At 37.1% G+C, this 24,772-nt stretch overlaps 1 protein-coding gene across 3 annotated transcripts in view; it reads left to right on the forward strand.

Moving 5' to 3' along the window:
- Positions 1-7,871: 7,871 nt before the first annotated feature.
- Positions 7,872-24,772, forward strand: part of TAX1BP1 (Tax1 binding protein 1) — a 55,247-nt gene continuing 38,346 nt past the window's right edge. For 2 of the 3 annotated variants that reach the window (XM_058022954.1, XM_058022945.1), the window contains exons 1-3: positions 7,873-7,972; positions 10,704-10,886; positions 24,066-24,168. In XM_058022954.1, coding sequence (XP_057878937.1) covers positions 10,710-10,886; positions 24,066-24,168 — 280 coding nt within the window. In that variant the 5' untranslated portion in view covers positions 7,873-7,972; positions 10,704-10,709. Of the gene's footprint in view, positions 7,973-10,703; positions 10,887-24,065; positions 24,169-24,772 lie in introns of all 3 variants that reach the window. The other variant, XM_058022937.1, reaches the window with a different exon arrangement.

Consider the following 24,772-nt stretch of genomic DNA (forward strand, 5'->3'; position numbering starts at 1 on the left):
GCATTTCTGTACTGAATTTTAAACATAATGTGATTTTTCTTGTCTTAAGAGCAACCAACACTAGTAAGAAATGAATTTACTTTTCACACCTTGATTATAACTAAGTACAATTGAAATGCAAATTTGGTCTGTTGTGCCTGCCTTTTGATAGCTGATAAATTCTAGGAAAAGATGCACAAGAAAAAACATCATGACAAGCTTCCAAAATCCAGAGTTGTTGATATAGGAAACACAGTTTTCTGAGTCAGATTTTTTTCATTATTATAATTTCTGTGAAATTGACATAGCATGCCTATTCATGTACACAAACCAATGCTTTGATCTACAAATAAGATGGAATAAGAAATATTTTCCATTACTGATTTGTTTGAAAGAAAAGTACTTTTTGAATGTTTTTTTTTCCCTAGTAACACATTAACTTTACTAAACATGAAATCAAACTTTGATTTGTTACTATTAAAAAATGAAAATAAATGTGCCATTATCACTAGACTAATATAATCCTATTATCATCTTATTAGATAAACAGTGACAATGTTGTATTTCTAATAGTCTCTAGAGATACAATAAATCTAGTAGGGGAATGTCAGCTTCGTCCAAGACAGATTAAATGTAGAGAACTGGAGTATAGTTCCCAGTAAACAAACACTTTGAGGTCAGGAGGTCATACTTGCTCAGCTGTTCTTCATAAGTCCTATTGGAAATAACTTTCATACCATGACTGAATATATTCCATGCTACCTAATAATACTGAAGGCCGAGTACAGTTGTGATATAAATGATTTCTAAGTGAAATATTGAGTGTGAAATGATCAAAAAGCAATATGTAAATGGAAAATCAGGGTGATGTTGGACATGCAATGGGTGCAATTTGTGAGATTTTTTTTGCTCTTTTGTGGGAGAAAATCCATCCCATTTGAAAGCTCGTGCAAACTCCCACTGACAAACGAGTTGATTTGGCCCCAGCAGACCAGTGATTAATGTGACAAAAACTAAGACTAACTGCATTTTAATTTAGAAAACAACTAGGAAGAATATTCAATTAATTCTCCCTTGCAGTTGACTAATTGCAGCAGAATGAGAAACACAAGTCAACAAAGGTCTGGGAAGGAGAGAGAGAAGTACAGAATGAATTTGCTTTTGTCATCTCTTCTGTCAGGCAGAAAAATGCCTGGATTCCGGGATAAAACTGCTAAAATAAAGATATCAATGTGTGGATTATGATGGGTGAAGGTCTCAAATCTGGTAAGATAACTTAGTGTTTTTCAGACTCATACATCTGTCACCCAATTTTATGGAAAAGCTGCACTACTTACAGGCTGTGTAAGTAACAGATACTGTTGACAAGTTCAGTCAGGCCTCGGTGCAGGCATCTATGCAGGCAGTTTCATGAAGCATTAAAAAGTCTCCTTCAGCACAGACATGGTACATTCAAAATATGCAGATATGCAGACCAAATGTTGCCCACTGACATATCCTAGCAAAGATAATGGAAATAAACACTGTAAAAACAGATTTTTTACCATGGTGTTTGTGTACAAAACACTTATTACAGGCCCAACAGATCTTTTGCCATGTAGTGAACTAAAGCCATATGTCATGACTGTAATCTTACTGTGGTTACAAAAGAGTTGTTACCCATATTACTAATGTAAATTTAATTTTGATTGAAAGTTTCCAGTTCTAAGACACAACAACATGCAACCATACTTTGGACAACAAAGTATGCTAACTTGGCTACATTATAATGTAAAATTTATTAGCAAAAGGGAGAGCCATTTAATAAATATGTTTCTTTTTGCAGAAAGTTCAAGAGTCTTCTGCCTTTAAAAAATATTTTTATACAAGGAAATAAATTTGTGAAATAAGAAAAGTTAAGAGAGTTGTGTGATTAGAATATATTTGCATTTCTGAATGGTGCTGATCAAATAATACCAGAAAGATGATGTTACTTTCTGTATGTAAATTTGCATAGCAAATCCAACATATTCTTCTCTGTACAATGTTAATAAACGCTATAGAATAATAAATAATTGGGGGGTGAATTAAAGACAAATTTTCATCTAAGCACTGTTTCTTAGTAATTGATTTGTATGTAATGTATGTAGCCATATGATCTTTTTGTCACAGAATTTAAGAACTCGTAAGAGTTTCAGAGCTCAAGCAGTAAAAGGTGAGACTTGAAATCTGCTGACAAAGAAGTTTTCTGTACAAATAGCTACACAAGAGCTTTAGACTCATCTCCAAGCTGAATGTGGGGAAAGCAGCATGAGTCAATCTCTGTGCTGAGACCCAGGCCGGGCTCAGCCTCTCCCAAGTGCACTGCATGACCCAGCAGCCCTTTTCCTTGGTACCAAGTCAAGGCTGACAAAGAATTCCTGCATTGCTCAGGTGGTCCCAGTCTTGGCAGGGGACTGTGAAGCTGCACCAAGCCCCCCAGTTCGAGCACAGCTGCTCAGGGAGCCAAGGAGCAAGAAAAACCAATATAATGCTGGAGCCACAACTGCCTGAGCCAGGCTAGAGGAGCTGGAGACAGCATTAGTATGAGGACACAGACATCTTTAGATTCTTTCAGAAAAACATAAACCATTATGAGAAAATAGGAAAGCTGCCAAGCTTCATGCAGATATAGTGTACAGACACTCTGTGCTCTGTCAGTGGTGGCAGCCAGTGCTGGAAGGGGACCCAGAAGGGGATACAAGAAGCATGCTGTGGGCTGCTGTGGAAAGTGCCTTTCTACTTTTAGCCCCTCAGGTTTAAGTGCTGTGCTCCAAGGTACAAGAGCTTTTAAATTCTCACTGCTTGTTTGTTTCCTGCTACGTGCAGTTTTCCTGCCTCTGAAAATAAAATGTTGGTCATTTGGGAGCTTCCTATTACTTTCAGATAGAAAAGATAAAAGGCTGAGAGAAACAGTAAATCTACTAAAGCATACCAAACAAAGGTATTTACCTGTTCTATATCTGCTAAGATTTCAGTGACACCCACTCAGTGGTCATTTACATGCTGTGCTGTGTATGCCAGTAAGAGGTATGCTGGAGGGAAAAAACCCCTTGCAAACATCATAAATAAGAAATGAAACACTCCCCCAGACCTGGGTCTCCAGTGCACATATATTAATTACACACCAGAGGGTAAAGCCTCAGTATGTGCAACCATTTAATTCATTATTTGCATTTATTAAAAACATTCCTTTTTACTTTAACAATAAAGTAACCCAACAGTGAAGTAACAGCAATTCAAATGCAGTCATTTACAGATGTGTGGTTTCTTGTGCCCATTGTACAGTGCAGTGCTGCCAAGTCTCACACCTTAGAAGTAAGCTCCTGCTCTCTCCTCTGTCACACACATACATGCACACACATACAAAATTTACATGTCTGCTCTCACCTATACTCTTTTGGGAAAACCACAAATTTCATCAATCTCACTCTACAGATTTAAAAATCCTGGCAGCTTTTGAATAGCTTTTCTTCATCAGGTGCAATTAAGTGTTGGAAAAGAAATCCAAAATATACAAAGAGAAACTTTCTCCTTAATAGGAAATGCTAGCAATAGTATGGGATTTCTAATATGTTCCAAAGTTGAGCCACTCCATCTTACTGGAAGGCCAAGACTGCATGCCCTGTGATTAGGTTCCCTTAAATGCTGGGCAATTCAGCGTTGTCAGCCATAATATGAAACATTATTTATAACTATTTAACTGTTTTAAGAGTATAGTTAATAGCTTTCTGTAACATGATCTCAAAAAAGTTTAAGAAGATCTTAAAGAAGATTAAGTGTGCTTTACAACATGACCAGAAGGAGCTTCCAATTAGTGACATCAATATATATATTTTACATCTCACATGGCCCATGCTTTTAAAACTTGGAAGTGTTGAAATAGGAGTCAAACCAAAATGAAATCAAATCATCAGAAGTGAAGCATTTCCTTACCACACGTCATCAATATCAGCATGTCATGCCAAAGATTGAATATCCACAACATCAAGTACCTGTCTCTGGTAATGAAACTTAGAAATATAGAATTTTTCTGTCACTCGCGCAAAACAAACATGGGCCTCAGAGGGGAGGAATTCAGGGATGGCTCAAAAACTCATCATGGGTTTGGTTCAGAAAGTAAACAAATAAAAGAAAAAAATGTTAGGCTCTGGATTGAATAAAAGTTCACATATATCCAAGGTTAAACAGATGTGACAAGGATCCATTTTTAATTTCCAGGCTCTAAATTACTGAAGGAGATCACAGGTGGAAGAAGATAGTGTGGTTATAAAAACAGTGTTTTGCAAAAACCTGAGACTCTGTTCCTTGGGAGTCTGTCATTGCTCCCTGTTTCCTTTGGCAATTCTGGTTAACTGCATGTTTTTATTTCTCATTCATCTCATGCCTGAGGAGGGACTAGTCTCATCCTGGTAGTCTCAGTATAACTACAAAGCAGGGAAATTTTTCCATCCCTAACCAAATTTCAAACTTCTTTGGAATCTAGTAATGTTCAAATCCAGTTACTGATTTTTACGCACTTTTCACTTTATTTAATATTTCTGATACCACAATTGTAATTTGCCATTGTATATTTGTCCTCCTATTTATGCACTTCAGAAATAAAGACCCTTTAAAAAGAGTTCTGCCAGCTTTTTATTTCCAAGTCAATACCCTGGTGAAATGTATTTGACATATTTTCCTTGGAGATTGTGCACAGAGACACAAAAAGAGCAAGAACAGGGACTTTTTTCAGCCTGTAGATGAGAAGGCCTCAGGGCCTATTGCTGTCTCCAACCAGCTAAGCAGAGGGTGTAGAAAAGATGGAACAGAATTCTCTTCAGAGGTGCACAGTGAAAGAAGAAGACAAGAGACAAAACTGGGACATGGGAAATTGATACAAAGAAATTTTTTTGCAATGAGTGTTTTAAATCACTGAAAGAAGTTCTTTAGGTGACAGTGGAATATCTCCATCCTTGGAAACATTTGAAATGTGACTGGGCATGGCTGCTCCTTTGAGTTGCTCTGGACATCCCTTCCAACAAACATGGTTTTGATTATAAATATATATATAGTATCATGAAAAAATGCTTGACATTCCTAGTTCCTTTTTCTTTTAAAAATGCGTAAATACTGGCTAAACATTGATACTACGTGTTTAAAGTACATTCTGGTACACATTAAAACCATACCATTTGTAGTAAAGTACTGGCTTGAACAAAACCAGTTTCCTGTTACTGAAATCAGTGGAGTTAGAAAACTGAAAATAAAGCCAGAAGGAGATGGAATTATTGTCACCATACCTGTAATAAGCTTTTCTAATTAGTGTCTTAGTGTTAAGAAAATCTCAAAAGAGTAAGGTTTTGTTAGAAATGCTGTTATCAAACATTTTTTGGTTTTAAATATTTTGCAGAGAATGTAAGCAAGCATAGAAAAGTAGTGAGTGTTCAATGGGGTTTGGTTTTGTTTGTTTTGTTTGTAGTTTTGTTTGTTTGGGGGTTTTTTAGTGTTCTTTCTGCTGAAGAACAAGTTTCCTGAAACATTTAGATCACATGGATGCATTTCAGGACATAGCATCTGTCTAGCAAATTCAGACTTAACAAGGCACTCAACCATTAATTCTCAGCCAAGTGCAAGTATCACCAGTTCTAGTCACATTTTTCTTGATTCAGATCTTTTTACAAGGATATTGATTGTTGATTCTGGGATCACTGTGCACCACTTGTCCATTTTGGTCAAGTATTTAATTTCTTGATGTGACAAAAAAAAAAAAAAAATAGAAAAGGCTCTGCAGCATCTTCCTGTAAAATATCTATAAATTCTGGAGGGATAGCATTTGCATCGAAATCTAGCATGCAAAAGCATACATGAGAACACATTAAACCACACACTTATTTTAGTCAGAAATAGTTTTATATTATATATAATCCCCATTATGTGGTTTAGATAGCAAGTTTAGAAGTTTAAAAATACATTTTCCTGAAAATTGTGGATATAAGTACAAGAAAAGACAAGATAATTCTTGATTTATTTGTCCTAATATTTTCACTGCTCAACTGAATGCCAGCATTTCAGTAGATTTTTTACCTCTTCCATATGCATTAAGCAATAGAAATAATTACTGAATACTGAATTATGAGTAAACCATAACTTTATTGACTAAATGAACATTATTAAGTGAACATGGAAATATCTCAAGTTTCTTAAAAAACTCAGAACTGAGGAGAAGTATTTTTTTTTAATTAGGAAACAGAGGAGGTTTGGTTGTTTGTTTTCCCAGGCATTCCCTTGTAAAAATTTCGTTAGTTGCCAAAGAAAATCTTTATTTCAAATTTCCCATCATATTCCCATAAATCTGCATTATAATGGCTTTAAATGAAAGCAGAACTAAATCTCACCAATGCTCATACTCCCCAGCTGTTGACTGTAAACCTCGAGTTCTTCCTAAGTTCCAGCCCACATGACAACAGTGTCTTGTGACTCTTAGACAGCCCTTTATCACATCATACAGAGCAAAGAGCAGTAAGGAGAAGAAATGGAGGGCTCAGATAAGAAGGAATAGCTCTTCCTACCTCCTTATTGCTGAACAAGATACTGGTTGCATTTTCCAGTGGGCATTTTCCAAAGACACACTTCTTGTGTCTTCTAAAGTGATCAGTTAGTACTATGCAAGGAATTTACTGCTTTCCAGGAAAACATGGAGTGTATGGAGGATATAAGAGATTAGTCATTGTGGCTACAAATCAAAAGACAATTTAGTAATCTGTGACAAGACTGTTTTCAGAAACAAAACTACAAGTGCAATGAATAACCATAATTACTTAAAGAAACTTTCTATGCTCCAGCTTAGTTTCATTTCTGTTAGGACTGACCATGAAAAAACAGGTGAACTTGTAAGAAACCTAACTCAATAATTCTAATGATTAATCATATTATTCATAATAACACTATGTCTCTCCACATAACCTGTTTGTTTAAAATGCACATGAAAACACGTAAGAAATGGTAGCAGCATTTAGCATGATCTTGATGACAGTTTGTAGTGGGAACCAACACTGGGTGCACTGGGACAAATCCTGCTTACAGTGATGGATACTCATCACTGGGTGCTTTTACTGAGCACCGTGACTCAGGTCAGTGCTCTATGAGCTGCTTTTGGATGAAAATTGAATGGAGCCTGTGAAATAGTTGTGAGCCTAGTCAAAAAAGCCTTAATGCCCAAACCATTTAAATCCAGATTGTTTCAAAACTATCAGATGTGATAAAAGGTATTAATACTGTAGAAACTTGTGGCAACTAAAGTCATTAAGGCGGTGGAGTCACCATCCCTAAATGTCTTCGAGAAACCACGCGGCATTTAGTGCCACGGTCCAGTTGACAAAGTGGTGATTGGTCAAAGGTTGGACGCAATGAGCTCAAAAGTCTTTTCCAACCTAAATGATTCTGTGCTTCCCTGGTTCTCCGAGTCGGTGTTGTGTGATACAACACCCTTTCATGGAGATCCGCCAAGGTACCCAGGCGGGACCCTTCGTAAGCGTGTACAGTCGCTCTTATCTCAGCCCTCCGTTGCCCTGGGAAGACGTGCAAAGGCTGGCAGATTAACGGTGACCTACAGGGTGACGGCAGCCTGTGTCTTGACGTGGGACGGAACAGGAGATGATTAATTCGGGCTAACTGGGCGCGACAGAGGTGATGTTGTAATCACGGACAACACGGAAGGGCACCGTGGGAGCGCTGCACGGAGGAACCAGCAGGCCGATCAGGCACACGCCACGTACACCGCCGTGCCCGCACCCCCGAGCCCCACCGAGAGCGTGTACCCGCGGGAAGCGGAGACCACCGGGCGGCTCCGTAGTCCCCGACCGGATCCGTGTCGGTGCCCGCCCCGTGCGGGCAGGGCCGGGCTGGAAGTGACGCGGGCGGACGGGCGGAGCTGCGCCGCGCTGGTGGCGGAGGCCCCATGTTGATGTCCTCGGCGCCCTCCGCGTCTGCCTAGGTAAGAGCTGTCCGGAGCCGGCCGGGGAGCCCGGGCAGGGCTGACACGCTCCTTCCCGCCGGCTTCCGGCCGCTTCTGGGCCGGGCCGGGGCGGCCGGGCCGTGCGGCCGCGGTTCTGCGCCACCGGCCCCCGGCAGCTGTTCGGGCCGACCGTGGTCAGCAGGGGAGCGGCGGGGCCGGGCTGCGGGAGCCAGCGGGGCTCCCCTGCCCGCGGGGGAAGAAGAAGGCCCGGAGCCAAGGTGACCGTGTCGGGCAGGTGGCGGAGCAGCGGCGGGGAAGGGGCGGGAGGCGGCGCAGGTAGGGCCGGGGGTGTCGCGGGCCCGGGACCGCAGCTGGAGGACTCCAGGAGGAGCTTTCTGGGGGGGTGCGGCTCGTCCTGCTTTTGTTGTTCCTGCTGGACGAGCTTTTCCTCCTTTTCACCGTCCTTTCCGCTGCGCAAAGCCAAACGCGTCGCTGAGCGTTCCCGTGGGAAGCGCTTGTCATGTCAGTAATGAAGGCTGTGCGTGGCTCTTCCCCCTCCTCTCCCGTTGCCTAGCCGGTCGCTGCGAGTTAAGCAGGCAAGTACCCAGCGTCCCCATATCCTTGGACTGTAAGTAGATCTGAGCATCACCTAAGCTCCGGGGATTTTCCTGCTAGGCAACAGTAATCCCACATGATTGTGCTGGTCTGGACAAGTCAGATTTGTGAGCAGTTCTGCTTTGGGGTTGGAAACCAGTCTTAACTTTGCTGATTCCACTAGGGCACTAGGGCTAGTACTCAGCTGCGGCAGCTGACAGCCAGTGTGCAGAAGTGGATAGAAGTGGTTATTTTTTTTCCTTTTGGTTGAGGTTGGTGTTGTTTTTTCGTAAAAAAAAATCAATTGGTCTTATTATTAATGCTGTGTTTACTCTTTTTGTACTTATTCTACCTAATGAAAATTAAGTACACTATTTCATGTCAATGTTATTTGGCTAAGCTGCTAAATTACTAAAAATGAATTAATTGGTTGCAATTGAAAATAACTAAGGTTATTCTTTTTCTATTAGAACCATAAAAATTGCTGATGCATACCATTTAGAGTTCAGAGTGAAATTGAGAGATGCCTCTGTTTTGAGATGTGTGGGAGTTTTCAGAATTTTACTGTGCTGTAACATTTCCTATTCTGGACTGAAGCTACATAACTGATAAGATTTATTGTGTACCTTGTTGTCTCTAGAAAATTGTGTTTTGATCTTTATTCAGTTTCTTGTGGAAGAAGTTCTTTTTTTTTTTTTTTTTCTTTTATGTCTATTAATACTTACAAGCTTTGTGTTTTATCTTGTGACCTGTGTTGGTCAGTATACAAGATTGTTTTTTATTTAACATCCGATACATTAAAATAATGTCGTGAATCCATGTAATTAATGTAGTACTCTAAGTTGAGCAGTAATAACCTTAAAATATTGATGGCTTAAAACTAAAAAAAAACCACCTTGTATTTACCTTTTCCTTGTTTTGGATGATGGATATGTGTTTACTTCAGAGTGCAGTTTGTTTAAGAAAGCACAAGTTTTGCTACTTATGTTTTAACTGGTGAAATTTTAAAAGGCTATAGGAGGTACACAAAAAAAACATTTTCATATTTGAACTACTTGAGTCTTGCAGTGAGTGACCTCTCTCGTTTTGGTTTTGGTTTCCATATGTATCTTCAATGAAAGTAATATATTATGTCACACACTTGGCAGTTACCTCTTTCAAGGTATGACTGTGCTTGGTGGGTATAAAATTACTTCAACAGCAATTGAAAGAACAGGATAGCTCATCTTCCAGAAGTGTCTGATACATAAGGCCCTAATCCTCCAATATCAAATGCTTTGACAAAATACTGATTATACAATGGAGTCAGACACTTGAAACTTCTCACTTGCATATAATCTATTTTTGGCAGATACTGCCGAATCTGAGGAAGGGATGTTCGTGTTCTGCTCGTGAAGCATCTTGTGTTACTGTGGTTTGTGGCACTGTGTATCCTGAGCTAGGTGGTGAATGGAAAGCACGATTAAAAGCTTTTGCAGTCCAACTGATTAGTGCTAATCCCTCCAACTGCATGCATACCTCAGTGTTCCTGCTATCAATGCAGGCCATTGTTTATAGTAATGAAGCTAATAGTAAAAGATACCCACAGACTGCTAAACACTCAAAGTAGGGAAAAAAGCCAGCCCAAACAAAACCCTCCTGTTTACATAAACATTCTTATTTTTACAAAATGTCTTAAAATGGAACTGTGATACTTTTACTGAGAGGGAAGGAAAAACTTCTTGTGTAAAAATGCTGTGAAAAGTACTGAGCAGTACAGATTTGAGAAAAGTTTAAAGCAGGGGAACTATGGAACTGTTTTTCTTCTTTAGCATGTCTAGAACCATTAAGAATCTTTCATTAAGTTAGAACCGTGCTTTGTTTTCACACCACTGCTTTTATTTTCCACTTTCTGACACTGAGATATAATACTGGGGGCATTCAGCTAAGCAATGCTTTCTCTCCATCTGGATGTCATTGCTGAAATGACTGCTCTTTTTATTCTGAGAGGTGGTTGTTTTGGAGAGATGCTGAGGCAGTGCACTTTGGTGAATTTAGTCTATGGCTCTCTGTTTTCATAACAGGGGAACTAATTGTTAGGTTTTTCTGTCATATGTATTTCAACTAGATTAATTTTTGTAACTTCACTATGTTTTTCCACTATGTTCAAGTTATAACTTCTACAATTTTGTTACAGGTAACCATGTCATCCTTTCAAGAAGTTCCATCTTCAGCTAGCACTTTGCAGACCTCCAATTTTGCACACGTGATTTTTCAAAATGTTGCGAAAAGTTATCTTCCAAACACACATCTTGAATGTCACTACACTCTGACCCAGTTTATCCATCCTCATCAGAAGGACTGGGTTGGTATTTTCAAGGTAAATTATGCTTGTTCTATTGCTGTTTTTTAAATGTTTGCTTGCTCTCTTGCAAGTTAAAATAAATCTCAACAACAGTAAGCTTTTAAGTTGAGCATCGCTTAAGTGATGTATTGGTTCCTGCTGTTAGTGTTAGTTTTGTAACAAAGACTAAACTGGAGACCAAAACTAAAGGTATGAGTCCAGCTGGAAGTCTGCTGGAGTAAAGAGGCTTAATGTATGCAGAATTGCAGAATTAAATGGAAATTTATTGAGAAGAGATGTGTGGTTACAGATTGACGTTGTGAACAGGACTGAGTGAAGAATGTGATACTGTGTGTGAAATATGTGCGCAAAGAATGAAAACTAAGCTGGAGATAACTTGACCCACACCTCTGACTAATTTTTATTGCTAGAACAGGCCGAACAGTATAGATCACTAAAATTATTCAAAACAGATCCTTGGATAAAAGATACTTGGAGATATTTTCAAAGGTTAGTAAAGCTTCATTTATGGGATTAGAAATTGATTAATTCTTATATATACTTCTGTTTAAGACATTGATTTGTCTATCTTTGTTAGTATAGCTCCTAATAGATGATGCTTAAATTCATTATTTGCATTTTATTTAAGAGAAGTTTTCGGGCTTTAATGAAGTGATGCTTAGGCAGTGGGAAGGTGAGAAGGGTGACAGACTGATTTCTTACTGGAGCACTTTTCCTGTAGAGCTCAGTTCACTGTTTAAGAATGTAAATGATTGACTTTGTTGTAATCTGCAGATTGTGCGTCTTTATTCAAGCTAAATTACTCCTCTGCAGTATAGAAATTCTGTGCTGTGTTACAAAGCAGAGTGTTTTTAATGCAATGTACAGTGACTGTATAGTTACTAAATTGTACCAGGGAGGCATTGGCTTACCAAGAGGCATGTTTCCCTGGTAAGACGTGTCTTATTTCCAAAGTTTTGACAAATACGTAACTGGGAAAACACTTGAATGTTTAGTTCATGGCATTCATGAAATGTAAAAGACCCCTCTTTATCAAAACTTTATAGTTGGTTCTGTTTATATTGCGTGTAAGCATCTCGAAATTATTGAAATGCAAATGTAATGGCTTTGTCTGTTTACCTAAGTGAGGGAGGCAATCAGGCAGGACTCTAGAATTACTAATTAGGTAAAAGAAAAAAGAAGTTGGGAAACTGTTTCAGTGATTACACAAAATGCTGTGTGCAATGTACAGGTATCTGATTTCATCTTGGCTGTGATGATAGTTTTCTTAAACTATTGACATTCTGCTTTATTCTGCTTTAAGAAAGGCGGATAATTCTTTGGCAATCATTTGAGGAACATGTTAAGCTGGCATAAGGTAGTGGTACTGTTCAAAGAAACATCTTTAATGCAGGGTGGCTTGTTTCTTTGTGCTTCCTCTTCATGTGAAATGAGATCTTGTGTGGCGAATCAGACTGAGGTTAAGACCAGTGTTTTGTGACTAGATCTTTAAAATGGAATTCCCCAACTAAATTTCCAGTTTGCCTGATTCACATCAGTATAAGGGGAGGAAGCATTGCAAGATGGCAAGAATAAAAATGGCTTTCTTTTAGTGGTTATATCAGCTTACACTAAGTGTTATGAATATACTTAGTATTGTTACAGTACACTGAGTTAAATAGACCCAGCTGTCTAACTATATTTATGTCTGCAAATATGTATGTGTAATGCTTGCAGTAAAATAAACTATGAAAACCTAGTCATCCTGGGATAGATAATAGAAGTTGTACTGTGATCTGAATGTTAAAATGAGTGACTTCTAGAGAACTGATTGTTCATGAGCAAATAAAAAAGCAGCTGGAGGTGGCTTGAAACCTAATGAAAGCAGAAAGGGGTTTTACCATTTATTTCTCTTAAACTCATATGAAGGTTGCAATGCATGATTAGCAAATTGAGCCTATGATTTAAAAAAAAAAGGACAAAAAATCTTGAGATTTTTTTCTCTAATTATGAGAACAGTAATTAATGATCTTCAGTATTGGCTGGTGTGCAGTGAAAGTGGGATGAGAACTCAAAGTGTCGATTCACAGACTGTTCATGTAGAGGGAATAAAGTTCACTTTGTCCTTTTGAAGTGCATAAGTTGCTTAGAAAACAAATCTGAAATCTTTGCCTGAAATTGCACAGAAGGTAACTAGTGTTGTAATAGTGAATAGTGGTCAGAGGAAAAAGGCACCTAGTTAAAAACAAAAAATAGAAAACCTCAGCCAAAAACCCCAACAAACAGCGGTAATTTCAGATTGGTGTGGAAAATAAATACGAAGTAAGATTCTTCCTTCTGTGAGCATTGTTGTTTTTGGGTATAATGTTGATTTTTGTTGAATTTTTGGGGTCAGTGGCTTCAGCAGTATTTGGTCTTGTTTGCTCTACTGGCTGGGTAAGATTTTTTTTTAATTGAACTGAAAAAAACCTTAGGTAAAAAATTAGGTGCCTTTTTAAGTTAATGGTTTTTATTTAGGATGTGAGTGCTTTTCTTCAGCAACAATGATGTCTTGGGTAAATATTGGTTATATATATCCTTATATTATTGCATTTGTTTTGCTTGTCCAGCTGTTAATGCAGCTGCACAGTGAAATGGATCAGTAGGATGATCTGCCAGGAAAATGCAGCCTCCTCCCTCCGCTTATACCCTCTTATTTCATAACTGACTTGGTTCTTGATTTGATCATGGTGTGGTGCAATGGGCAGCTGTGCTGGTGTCTCTGTGGTGGAAACAAGGGGTCTGGGAAGGTTATATGGGAAGGGCTATTGCCTGCTTTATTGGTATGGCTGCTTAATACGGAATTGACAGTTGAAGCTTCTTTTTCAAACATTTTTAGAGTTTTCTTAACAGCAGTTTACTTGAAGTTGTGAAAGTTAAGACTCTACCAGCTTCTCTGCATATGCTGTAGGTGAAATGTGATTTTTTTTTTGTTCCCAGTGTAAGTTGCTAAATGTTGAACTTAAGTAATAATGAGCAGAAGGCTCTTTGTGGTGGCAGTAACAGATTTAAAACTGTTCCCAGGCAAGTAATTTTGTATTGCTTAGAAAAATGAGGACACAGTGTTCATAAACTGAAAGAGTAATGTTGCATATAGAAGAATTATTTCAGATGTGCCAGTTTTTTTACAAACTAAATGCATCTAAATGCATACACTAATTCTGGGATTGGATGTCTGACAAAAGCTGGGAGATGTAGGAAGTGCAATAAGGAAGATAATATCCTTTAGAGCAGAAGTTCTGCATATGCATTTTTTATTGGTTTTGTGTTTATTTTTATTACTTGTCCCCTACAGGAGAGGAGTCAAATGCGAGTTTTGACTCAGTCTTCAAGTCTGCTGTCTGTCATTGCTGCTCTGTGTTTTTTTTGCTTTTAGGATATTCTGGAGAGTCATCTGTAATCAAGTACTTAAAGGTCTTGGTCAGTTATGTCCTTGTGTGTTACCATGAAAATAAAAGGCATTTTTTTCTGATAAGTACTGGTGTAGTATTTGGCATGGCCATCCAGAGCCTGAGTTCCTCTTCATGCAGTTTTACAGGAACTAGAATTTGAGATCAGCTTTCCCTCTAATGAGGGTTTCTGTGCAGAATAACCTGATAGTTCCTAGTGTGGAGTCAAAGGTGAGAAGATTTACCATCCTTGATTGATTTCATAGGAGGTCTGTATTCCTAGAGGGATCCAAGACCTCTTTATTTGTTTCTGCTCATCTCTGGTTAATCAGAATCTGGAGAGGCCTTTAATGTAACCCAAATCTAAACCTTTGAAGTGAGGAAAAATAACGAATATGTGCACTGCATCTGGTTGCAAAACTGGCCTGTCTGTAGGTAGTCCTAATTTCCGGCAAGGGAAGTCTACATTTCATGACTGTAAAATAAAATAATCATATGGCTGAGTGATATTTTTTGCATTATTAATACATAATGTCCAGATTTGCACAAGTGTTTGAAAAGCCTGGTTGGTTTCTAGGAAGCAGTGCCTACCTCTTTGTCTGGAGCACATGTCTGCAAATAGGACTGTCAGATGTTCAGTGTACAAGAGAGGCTGGTTTACTCCACATCTTAAAGGCACAAGGAAAGGCTCTTTTGGGCATTATAAAGATATTGCCTCAAGAGAATGATGTTAAAGGTGTAGGTGTTTGTGAGGTATATCATAATATTTTGTGAATTTCTGAACATATAATTTAGCTGAGACCAGCATGCTGGAATGACCTGCAATATCAGCACATAATCAGTCTTACATATGTTATGTTAGTGACTTTGGTCTTGCTGTGTCATTAATTAACTATTCCATCAAAACCTTTCTATTCCTCAGTTCTAGTTGATACATTTTTCTAAGTAATCTACATTACCATTCTTCCAGTATATTGACTAGTTGTAGGCATGCTTTGATACTGACTGTCTCAGAGTACCTGTAGAGAAGAAAATAAAATAATTTCTTTCTTAATTTTTATGTTTCTAATATTCACAATTAAACATTAAAAATGGAGAGCCCATGTTCTGGCAACCTAACATATGGAACAACTGAGTAACCAGAATTGGGAAGATCTTAGCAACTTATTGAACGCAAAAAGTACCTCTTGCTCAGATAGAGTACTCAGTGCTTACGAGGCCACATCTGAGCTGCTGTTTGTGCATCAGTGCAGTGCCTGTGTTTGTATGCAGCTTAATTTCTGTATTTTCAATGTCCTTATTTATAGAAGATCTCAGAATTAAATTATCTGTGGTCAAAAACCTTTGTAACACAGTTTAACAGTGTGTTTGATAGAGACTTGAGAAAACTTGGTGTTTGCGTTTTATCAAGGCAATCCAGCTGTATCTTTGAATAGTATTCTGGGTTATTTAGTCTCTTTTGGATGGCAAATAATAGTATAGCTTGTGTGAGTCATTTCAATATCCTGATTTTGCTGTAGATTGGTAACTTGAGCAACAATTATTTCCATACAGATTACATTCTGAAGTACAAAACATCTGGATGTGTTATTTGCCACATGCATATAGAAATACCATTTTTCTGGTATGGAATCATCACTGCACAGCTGGCCATGATATTTACAGGAATGTGCAGTGCACAGTATGTCCTGTTGTTAAAATAGCTGGGAAAAGAACTGTTGGAATTCAGAATGTTTTTGAGAATTGCTTTATCTGTGAATTAGAGTGATTCTGTTGGTTTCTGGTTTACTTTCTTTGGAAAGACAAGTAAATAGTACTTGGCATAAAAAAGAAAGTCCCAGGCAACATTACTTGCTGTTTCTATATGAGGTGAAGAGAGTGATAATCCAGTTTTATGTGATGTTGCCTTTGACAAGAAATTTTAACATTTTTTTTCCAAGTGTCAATAATTTTCTAAAATTATTTGGTTTGGTAGGTTGTAGAATTGGCATAACAAAGTAGCCAGTAGCTGGTAATAATTTTGAAATAAAAGACTGTGCTAATTGATAGTTCTCATGAGATTTGGTAGCAGGGGAGTAGTTCACTTAAACCCCACCTGTTCTTTCAAAATGCATTTTCATGCTTATCTCTTAAAGTAAACAGTAGCTTTGTTACTCTTTGATCTGTAATACTTTTTTTTGGACAGTAGTTTACATATGTAACAGGTTTACTTTTAGGGAATTCATATTGTTTCTATATTTATTTTGATTTATACCTAATAGAGGAAGTTGATCCTATGGTCTAGGCACTCTGTCAATGTCATTTTAACACATTCCTCTGAGCTGTGAGGTAGAAATATAACCAACAAAAGATGATCATAACTTAGGATCCTGATAGTACCTTGATACTGCAACAAATATCATATGTTTGCAATAGTCCAAATTAATGTGTTTGTAACATTGAGCAGAGATGGACTTCTTCAGGTCTGGGACTGAGAGAGCATTTTGAGATTACAGCCTTTCATAAAGAATCTAGAATACTCTGCAGCCATCTTCTACCCAAGAATGTCACAACCTTGGGGCTCCTGTTGTATAACTGATTTTAATCCCAGTGTGAGTAGCAAGGTCATGTCTGAAGTGAAGGCTTAAGCATCTTGGCTAATTCAAGGTTGCATGTGGTATAAGGTGATTACAGACATATTGAAACCCCCAAGGTTTGACTTTGCTTACTTCTTTTGAAATGTCTATGCCTGAATGTTACTACAGTGTAACTTATTTAATACTTAAGTAAATACTTTTCCTTATGTCCATGTTCTGAAATTTTTGTACAGTGTGATTCTTTCAGAGCTGCTATGTAAATGCCATTATTTGCTGATGATGCCTGTGTTCAAAAGTCCATTGCATCAAAGGCGTATCAGTGTTAACAGTCAGCATTAACTCTCAGTAATTTTGGCTGGTACAAGCTTCACTGCACCCAGATGTTTTCATTTTCCTATCTGCTAGTTGTTTAGAAGAACTTGGTGTTTGTAGCTGCTGGTTGTAGATTATGCACTGCAGTAGCATTGCTGTCACTTTCAAATAGCATTACTTTACTCAGGGTTGTGGCCAAACCAAGCCTGCTTGGAGAAATCTCTTCCTATGATACTGGTCCCAGTGGTGTTTTGCTTAGACAACTGTGCTGTCTGTGGTTTGGGGCAAAGTAATTGTCTCTTACCATGTGAAACATGGAAAGGCTGCTGACTTACTGTTGTCAGTAATAATTAAACTGTATAACTTCCATCCAGAACCTTATCTACTGTCTGTAATTTTGCTAGAGGTAGCACATTGTCTTCTTGTAGTACTTAGGGTGCTTTGCCAAATTACTTTCTCAGCTATGTAATTTAAATTAGAAAAAGGGCTTAATTTTTAGTCTCATAAATTTTGTGGTGGGGTTTTTTGTGTGATTTAAAAAAAAAAATGGATCGTAATTAGGTATCTACAGTAAAGGCCTGCTGATCTGCTGGTTATGCCCAAGTTGGTTCAGCTAAACAAGTGTTTTCCAAAGAAATGTTTGCTTCTTTGGCTTGTGGATGCTGTGTAGATGGGTCAGGCACTGTTAATATAGCAGAATGAACACTGCTGTTCTTTCAGCTGTGTAACAGCGTTCTGAGGCCAGGGAGCAAAATGCCAAATGAGCCTCCCATGCTGATGGTCTTTCTTTAAGGCACTCTGCCTGCAGATGGAATCGATTGACTTTACTAAGCAATTATGAAAGGAAGGAAATTTAACAAAATGGAAAATCAGAAAAAATTTATTTTCCATGTTTATCTGAAACTCAACAAATGAAAACAAAGCTGGAAATAATTTTTACACTGCAAACACTGTGGAGTTGTAAGGTAGAGCTTTTGCCATAGAAAAGCTTACATTCTGTGTAAGGTGAACCAGATGAGAGTTGAAGGAGATACAGTGAAATAAAATGGTTATTGTTTTCCCTCAGGTAGATATTGGATAACTCATTATTGCTATGCAGGGAGGCGCTCCCTATTTATGCTCCCTCCCTCATCCTCCCTTTTTTTTTTTGGCAAATTTTCTTCAAGCTATTCTGTTGAAATGTACTATGGGTGAAATGTAAATATGGGAAAGCGGATCTCACTGTGTGATGTGACATTGCAGTAAGAAGGGAGCTTGTATCTGTGGGGTAGCATAGAAGAAGAAAAAAACTTCTGTGATGACTGCATGTCTCTTTGTGAGTTGAAGGAAAACCTGTCTAGTGTGAGTATTATGGGACAGCTGAGTTGTCCCTACTTGTCCAACCAAATTGCAAAGTGCTTTGTGCTGGGCTCTTAAACTTTACCAGACTTCAGCATTTCCACCGTGGCTACTGAGTTGGTTTATATGACTGAAAAGTCTTTATGATGTCCTAAATTGAAATAAATGTTTTTGCTCAAAAGTAGGAGATAGAAATATCGTAAGTGTATTACTCTGTAATGGTCTATTAAAGCTTTCCATTTTATGGAGGGAAAATTAAATTAAGTGAGGTTTCAGTTATACATTGTACATAATAACCTAATTTGGATATGACATTTTTTTGTGGCATAAATGATGTGTAGTCATGTTTTGATTTAAAAACATGGCTCAGAAGGTGAAAATAGGATTTGGGTTCTGGATTGTTAATCTCTTGGTTAACTTCTGGAAGAAAAGGAAAAATGTTTGCATTTATTCACAGCTATCTAATTTAAAAATGTATTTCAGAGTGGAGTTTGAAAGAATTAAATGTAGAGAATATAGAAGAATGTATTGAGTAGCAGATGCTTTATGTCTAACTCAGTTGTAAAATGGATGTTTTTCTTTCTGTTGCTTTTGGGAAGTTACATCATCTAAGTCTTAATGTGCTCTTTTGATTGAGAAATAAGAATGTTTCTATTTTTTGACTTTTGAACTCTGAGCAAAATGTTTTCAGAGTTTTCAATGAATTCTTAAAAAAGTTATGGTATCAGCACAGTCAGTCACTGCAGATGACTGCTGTGCTCATCAGATGATGAACCTGAGTTCAGGCTTCACAATGAGTTAAGTGTAGTGAGTGTAGTTTGACAGGTAATTCTTCATTTTTCTCCTCTGAACTTCAGAAGGTTTTATGTCGGAGTTCTGTAATTTGCAGTGTTTGTGTGCTTGAATGTGGATGTTGCAATGGTTGCCACAGCTCGTGTCAGGTTTTTAAGCTGGACTAATAAACTGTGCCTGTTTTGCTGTTCCTGGCTCAGAGAAAATTTCTCAGTGTGTCCTATATAAATTTTTCATTTACTTAAGATTTCTGATAGCACGACAGTACTACTGTGCATCAGTACATACTTTATATTTTGACTGGAACTTGGTTTATTGTTTGTAGTTGACTTTTTGTTGATTGTGTTTTTGCTTTTGATGGTGAGTTTTTTTGGTTGGTTGTTTTTTTTCAACTGATAGTAAAGTGAACTTTAACTTTGGTTTAAGAATGTGTTCTTCATAACAAAATAGATCTGTTAACTTCACCTGAGTCTTCAACAAGAATTACGTGTGGGTTTCCACATCTTTCCCCTGTTTCTGTCTTTTAACAGCTGTTAAGTTCTAATTATTAAAGTAAATATATATGCTTGGAGCTTCATAAATATTCATAATTTTAATAAATTTTTAGAACTTGCTTAATAAATTAAGGAAATGAAAAATTATGCAGTACTATTGAAGACTTGTTTTAAATATATTTTTATAATGGACAGTTTCTCTCAGTGGCTTTTTTTTCATTGTTTTGAATTTCAAATGCAGGAATGAAATTTTCAAGTCATTCTAACAAGCATTTGTTTGTTTTCAATATAATGTTTTCATGAGAAGTGATGCTCAGTGTTACTTATATCAGCTGTTTTGGCAGTTGAAATAATCAAACTCTTGTTCTTACCAACCTGACAATTTTCCATTTCCCTCCTGTTGCTGTAGTACAGGTGAGGTGTTTGCATTGAGTGGGTTCTTGTGGAGGATCTGGACTCCTCTCCCATTTCAGAGACTAACCTAGAAGATGGTCTGTATTATTGGTAGTAGGTTTTGTTGGTATCATCAGCAGTAAGACAAATAGTCTAGCTTTTCTGATTCTGAAATGAAACCATTTTTCTAAGCTAATATGCCGATGTTTCTGAAGGTCCTCTTTGTTTTGCTTCCAAAGCTACAGGGTTTTATTTATCATATAAACTCACTGTGGAGCTGCTGATGACTATTCCCATCTTCTCTTCGTATTTTTCACTTTTTGTTGATTTCCTTCACAGCTTTTGCCACTAGTTTAGTTTCTCAATTTTTATTTACTTTCTCTTAAGCGGTGTTAAATTTTCTTCATATAGTTTTAACCCTAGTTAAAGTTTAGACATCTATTGGTTTTCTTTCTGAGCTGAAAGAAATATCTATGTCAAAGATCACATTTAAATCACTGCTGAGCCACTGAGTGTGTGCTAAAGTCTTGTATCTGTGATAGTATAATCTGTTGCCATAGAGAAGCTTATGACTATGTATATGTATGTATGTAGTATAGTATTTTGTAGTTTGGAACCACTGTGTACTCCATACTATGCTTATTAAAGAGAATATTGACAAAAGATACAAAGTACTAAAGTGAAAGTTTGTTAAAACCTGTTGATAAAATAGCAGATTAAAAAAAAAAATAGCTACATCCTACACCTAAAACATGGATTACTTAAATTTGTTTTTATTTTATTCTCATCATATCATTATGTGGCTTTGCTCCTTGCTTGTGCCATCTAAGAAATAACCCAGTGAAATTTAACTATATTTATTGTTATGTAGGAAGGATGTTGAAAAATGTTACTAAGTTAATTTGCTTTGCTGCAGAATACTCACCTTCCCCTTTTGAAATGTATTGAGCTGTGAGGAAGATGACATTTTTTCATACTTCCTTCTCTGCATTGTCACGTTTTGACACGTGCAACGTGTAGCAGGGAAAACCCTAATTGTCTCAAATTCTGTGCAGTGATAAGAGCTGTTGGGCAATGCACACCTGCTGATATCTTGCTGGTGCCCATTGAGAAAGGATGGAATTGCCACGATCATAAGAATGTCAGACAGGGTGCCTCACCAGGGGAAAGAGATGATGGATGACAGGAAATGTGGGGAATTGTTACAGAAAATACTTGTGGGGTAAACTTCCTTGGGTATTCCCTGCTAGCTCTTGATGTGTCACAATTTTCTCTTTACCAGCAGCCCACAGATTACAGTTATACTTAAAAATACAGCGCCTGCTGAGAAGCAGACCAGGAGAGTTATTTGTTTTCTATGTAATTCTTTTGTTTGTATCAGTATGGTAAAGTTATAAATGACCAAAAAACCCCTTTTGTTGATTACTACTAAAGGTAGAGTATTGATAAAAATAACTTTTTGTTTCAGGATAAATCACTAAATTTATGAATCAATATGTGATATCTAAGAAAAATATAAAAAGATGGAATTCCAGGAATAAACTGTTTATTTTCATGTTTATGTTCGCTGTGTGAACATTTTGTTTCTTCTCTGTTTTCCAGTGTTAATTATCAGAAGGAAGAAAGTTATTTTAGTAATGAAAATAACATTATAAGCAGTGTGTGCATATTCTGGTTTTTAACAGATAAAAATATTATTTCAGTTCTATACAATGATAATTTAGTTTCTTTTCTGAAACGAAAAAGATGATGTTGACTTTTCACTCACCGAGAGCTAAATTTAGAAAGCAGTGTGCTTTAGTTTAGGACAGCAAATAATAGTATATGCTTCTCTTTTCTGAAGTAAAAGCAATTTCAGAAAAAAAAAAAGGTAGTAATATCTGAGTTGGATTTGAAGACATGACTAATGTGAAAATTTGCAAAATGTTTCTTGTGAACTTTTGTTGAGAAAAAATTGCTTTTACTACTACAAGTTACTGGAAGAGTTTTCCATGTTGTTTCTGAGATATTTAAAAGTGTGGGAACAACAACCCCAGGAAGTCTCATTTCACTGACATTTTAAAAAGCTGCTTGATAGAAGATATCATAGAACTCTTTTTTGCTAGGAATAGGCTTAAGATCTGGTAGATGATTCCATTCTAGTGGACGTGTTGAGCATCTGCTCTGCTTCTCTTCAATAAGTGTTGCTTTACAAAAGTAATGAGAATTTAATCTAGTTTCACTGTTGTTAATCTGTGTTTTTTTAGAATATAAAAAACTCTCCATCATCTTCAACATTAGTTTCTTCTATACTTCTTAATAAAAAGTGAAGAAGTGAATGGATGTCTATGGAATAATCTATTCAGAATTTTTAAAATTAATGCTGTGTATTAATTTGCATACATGAAATATATGCCTATATACATATATAATTGCTGCTTTACTATTGAATTACTTTTGCCTCTGATATTCTCTTTGCCTATCTAAATAAATTCTCCTTTTTTTTCTTTTTTAATTGAAAATTCCTTTAAAACTCCAGCTGTTTTAAAATACACCACTGAAATGTATTCTTTGTAAAGAAAGAGTTCTAAACCTGGAGTTTGGAAATGTTGCCTGTTGAAGCAATGAAAATCACGATTGTTAACTTAATCTTTTCTTGGTTGTGTGGTTTTTGTGTTTGGATATTTGGTTTTTTCTTCTTCCTCTTGATACAGTTTTACCTGATAAAAATTGGGAAACAGTTTATTCCCTTTCTATACCTTAATTCTTCCATCACAGTATTCCCAGTTACTGATAAGCTGTTTGACACCTAGCATTACGTAAGGTTTTGGTATTTTTATTTCATCAGTGGAATAAATCAGATATATTTCTTCTTTTCCTTTACCATTATGCTATTATTAATATCCATTGCTTTACAGTAGTTGCTTTGGCTTTCTGGTTTATTGGAATGTATTTCAGGCCTGTTGGGATGTATGTCTTCAGGAAGTAGAATCATAGGCTCATAGAATGGCCTGGGTTGGAAGGGGTGTTAAAGAAGATGTAGTTTCAACCCTCCTGCTGAGGGCAGGGACCCCTCTCACTGGAACTGGTTGCTCAGAGCTCCATCCAGTCTGACCTTGAACATTTCCAGAGATGGGGCATCCACAGCTTCTCTGAGCAGCCTGTGCCAGTGGCTCACCACTGTGCAGAGCTGCCCTCTTAGGAAAACTCTGAAAGCAGAGGGGTTTTCAAGTTTGCAGAAGACTGTGCTGACTTAGCTGAGTTATGTTTTCATGCAGATCTGTGTTTTTTCTTTCCTGACATAGTGTGTATGTAGGAGAGAGTTAGCATTCAGTGGAATCCTGGTCTTTAGCATTTAGAAGTTGTCAAAAATATTCAACTGTAAATTGTGATCTTTCAGTAGCATAGAAAGCTTCTTTTCCCTCCTCCGTTTTATTTTTTGGTGAACCGGTTGGACTGTGGATATGAAAGAGTCAACATTTGCAGAACCTACACTAAGGAAATTTCATTATAAAATCAGGAATTAATATTTTTGTATTTTTAATATAGAAATGTGTATCTGTATAGAAAAAAAATAATGTACCAAATAGTTTAACATATAGTAAAAACTGTCTGGTGTTTTACTTTATATAGACCCTTTTATTGCCTTAGACCCATTTACTGCCTTAGGTAACAAGCTTAATAAAATTAATGCTAAATCTTTGACATGCTTGTTAAAATATTCCTGATTTGTAAACATTGTTAAGTATCTTTTAATTGCATTTTGAAGAAGAAATATGCTTATTACAGTGTGTTGTAAAGGCCAGACCATGATATCTTAACTGTGTATATCAAATTCTTCTGTTTAATGTTTTCTCTTTCTATTTTTAAAATTCTTTTTTGTTGTGATTTATTTAATTTTAGGTTGGTTGGAGTACGGCAAGAGATTATTACACATTTCTTTGGTCACCTATGCCAGAAAATTATGTGGAAGGATCAACTGTTAACTGTGTGCTGACTTTTCAAGGTGTGTATAAGGCAGTGTCTCTCTGTATTTTCCAGCCTACTCAGCTTTTTAAGTACTTGTCGGTTCATTTAGGTGCTGAGCATTGTATAACAGTTCTGGAGTTTAAAAAAGACAAATTGGAGGATAATTTTCAACATTTCACTGTGGGAAGTTGAGTCTTATTTTAGATGTCAAGGAAAATTGTAAGGAAAAGTATGTGACTTAGTATGTTCTTTACAAAGTAATGGCAGATTTTCATGACTGATGGAGAAGCTCTGCTGGAAACTATTAAAATACAATAAGTGACTTTGTTTAACCATAAGCAGGTTCCTTTTAATCTTGGCCTCTCTTAGTGCATTGTGTCTTTATATAGTCTTTAGTCTCTGGAGTTTAAACATTTTCGATGTGAAGTGATTCTTGTCAAAGGATAAATAGTGTAGATGGTGGTTTCATCAAAGTTCAGAGAAGTCATAGAGTTGCAAGGGACTTTTTGCTGCAAGGAATTGATGGAAATATCTGAGGCTTTTAAGAAACAAACCAGAAAATGTTGCACCACTGTACAAGTCTATAGTATGACTACATTTTCAACACTGTGTGCAAGTCGTACCCTCTCCCTCCCCTTTGC

The sequence above is a fragment of the Melospiza georgiana genome, chromosome 1 (genome assembly GCF_028018845.1).
Source record: "Melospiza georgiana isolate bMelGeo1 chromosome 1, bMelGeo1.pri, whole genome shotgun sequence".
NCBI lineage: Eukaryota > Metazoa > Chordata > Aves > Passeriformes > Passerellidae > Melospiza > Melospiza georgiana.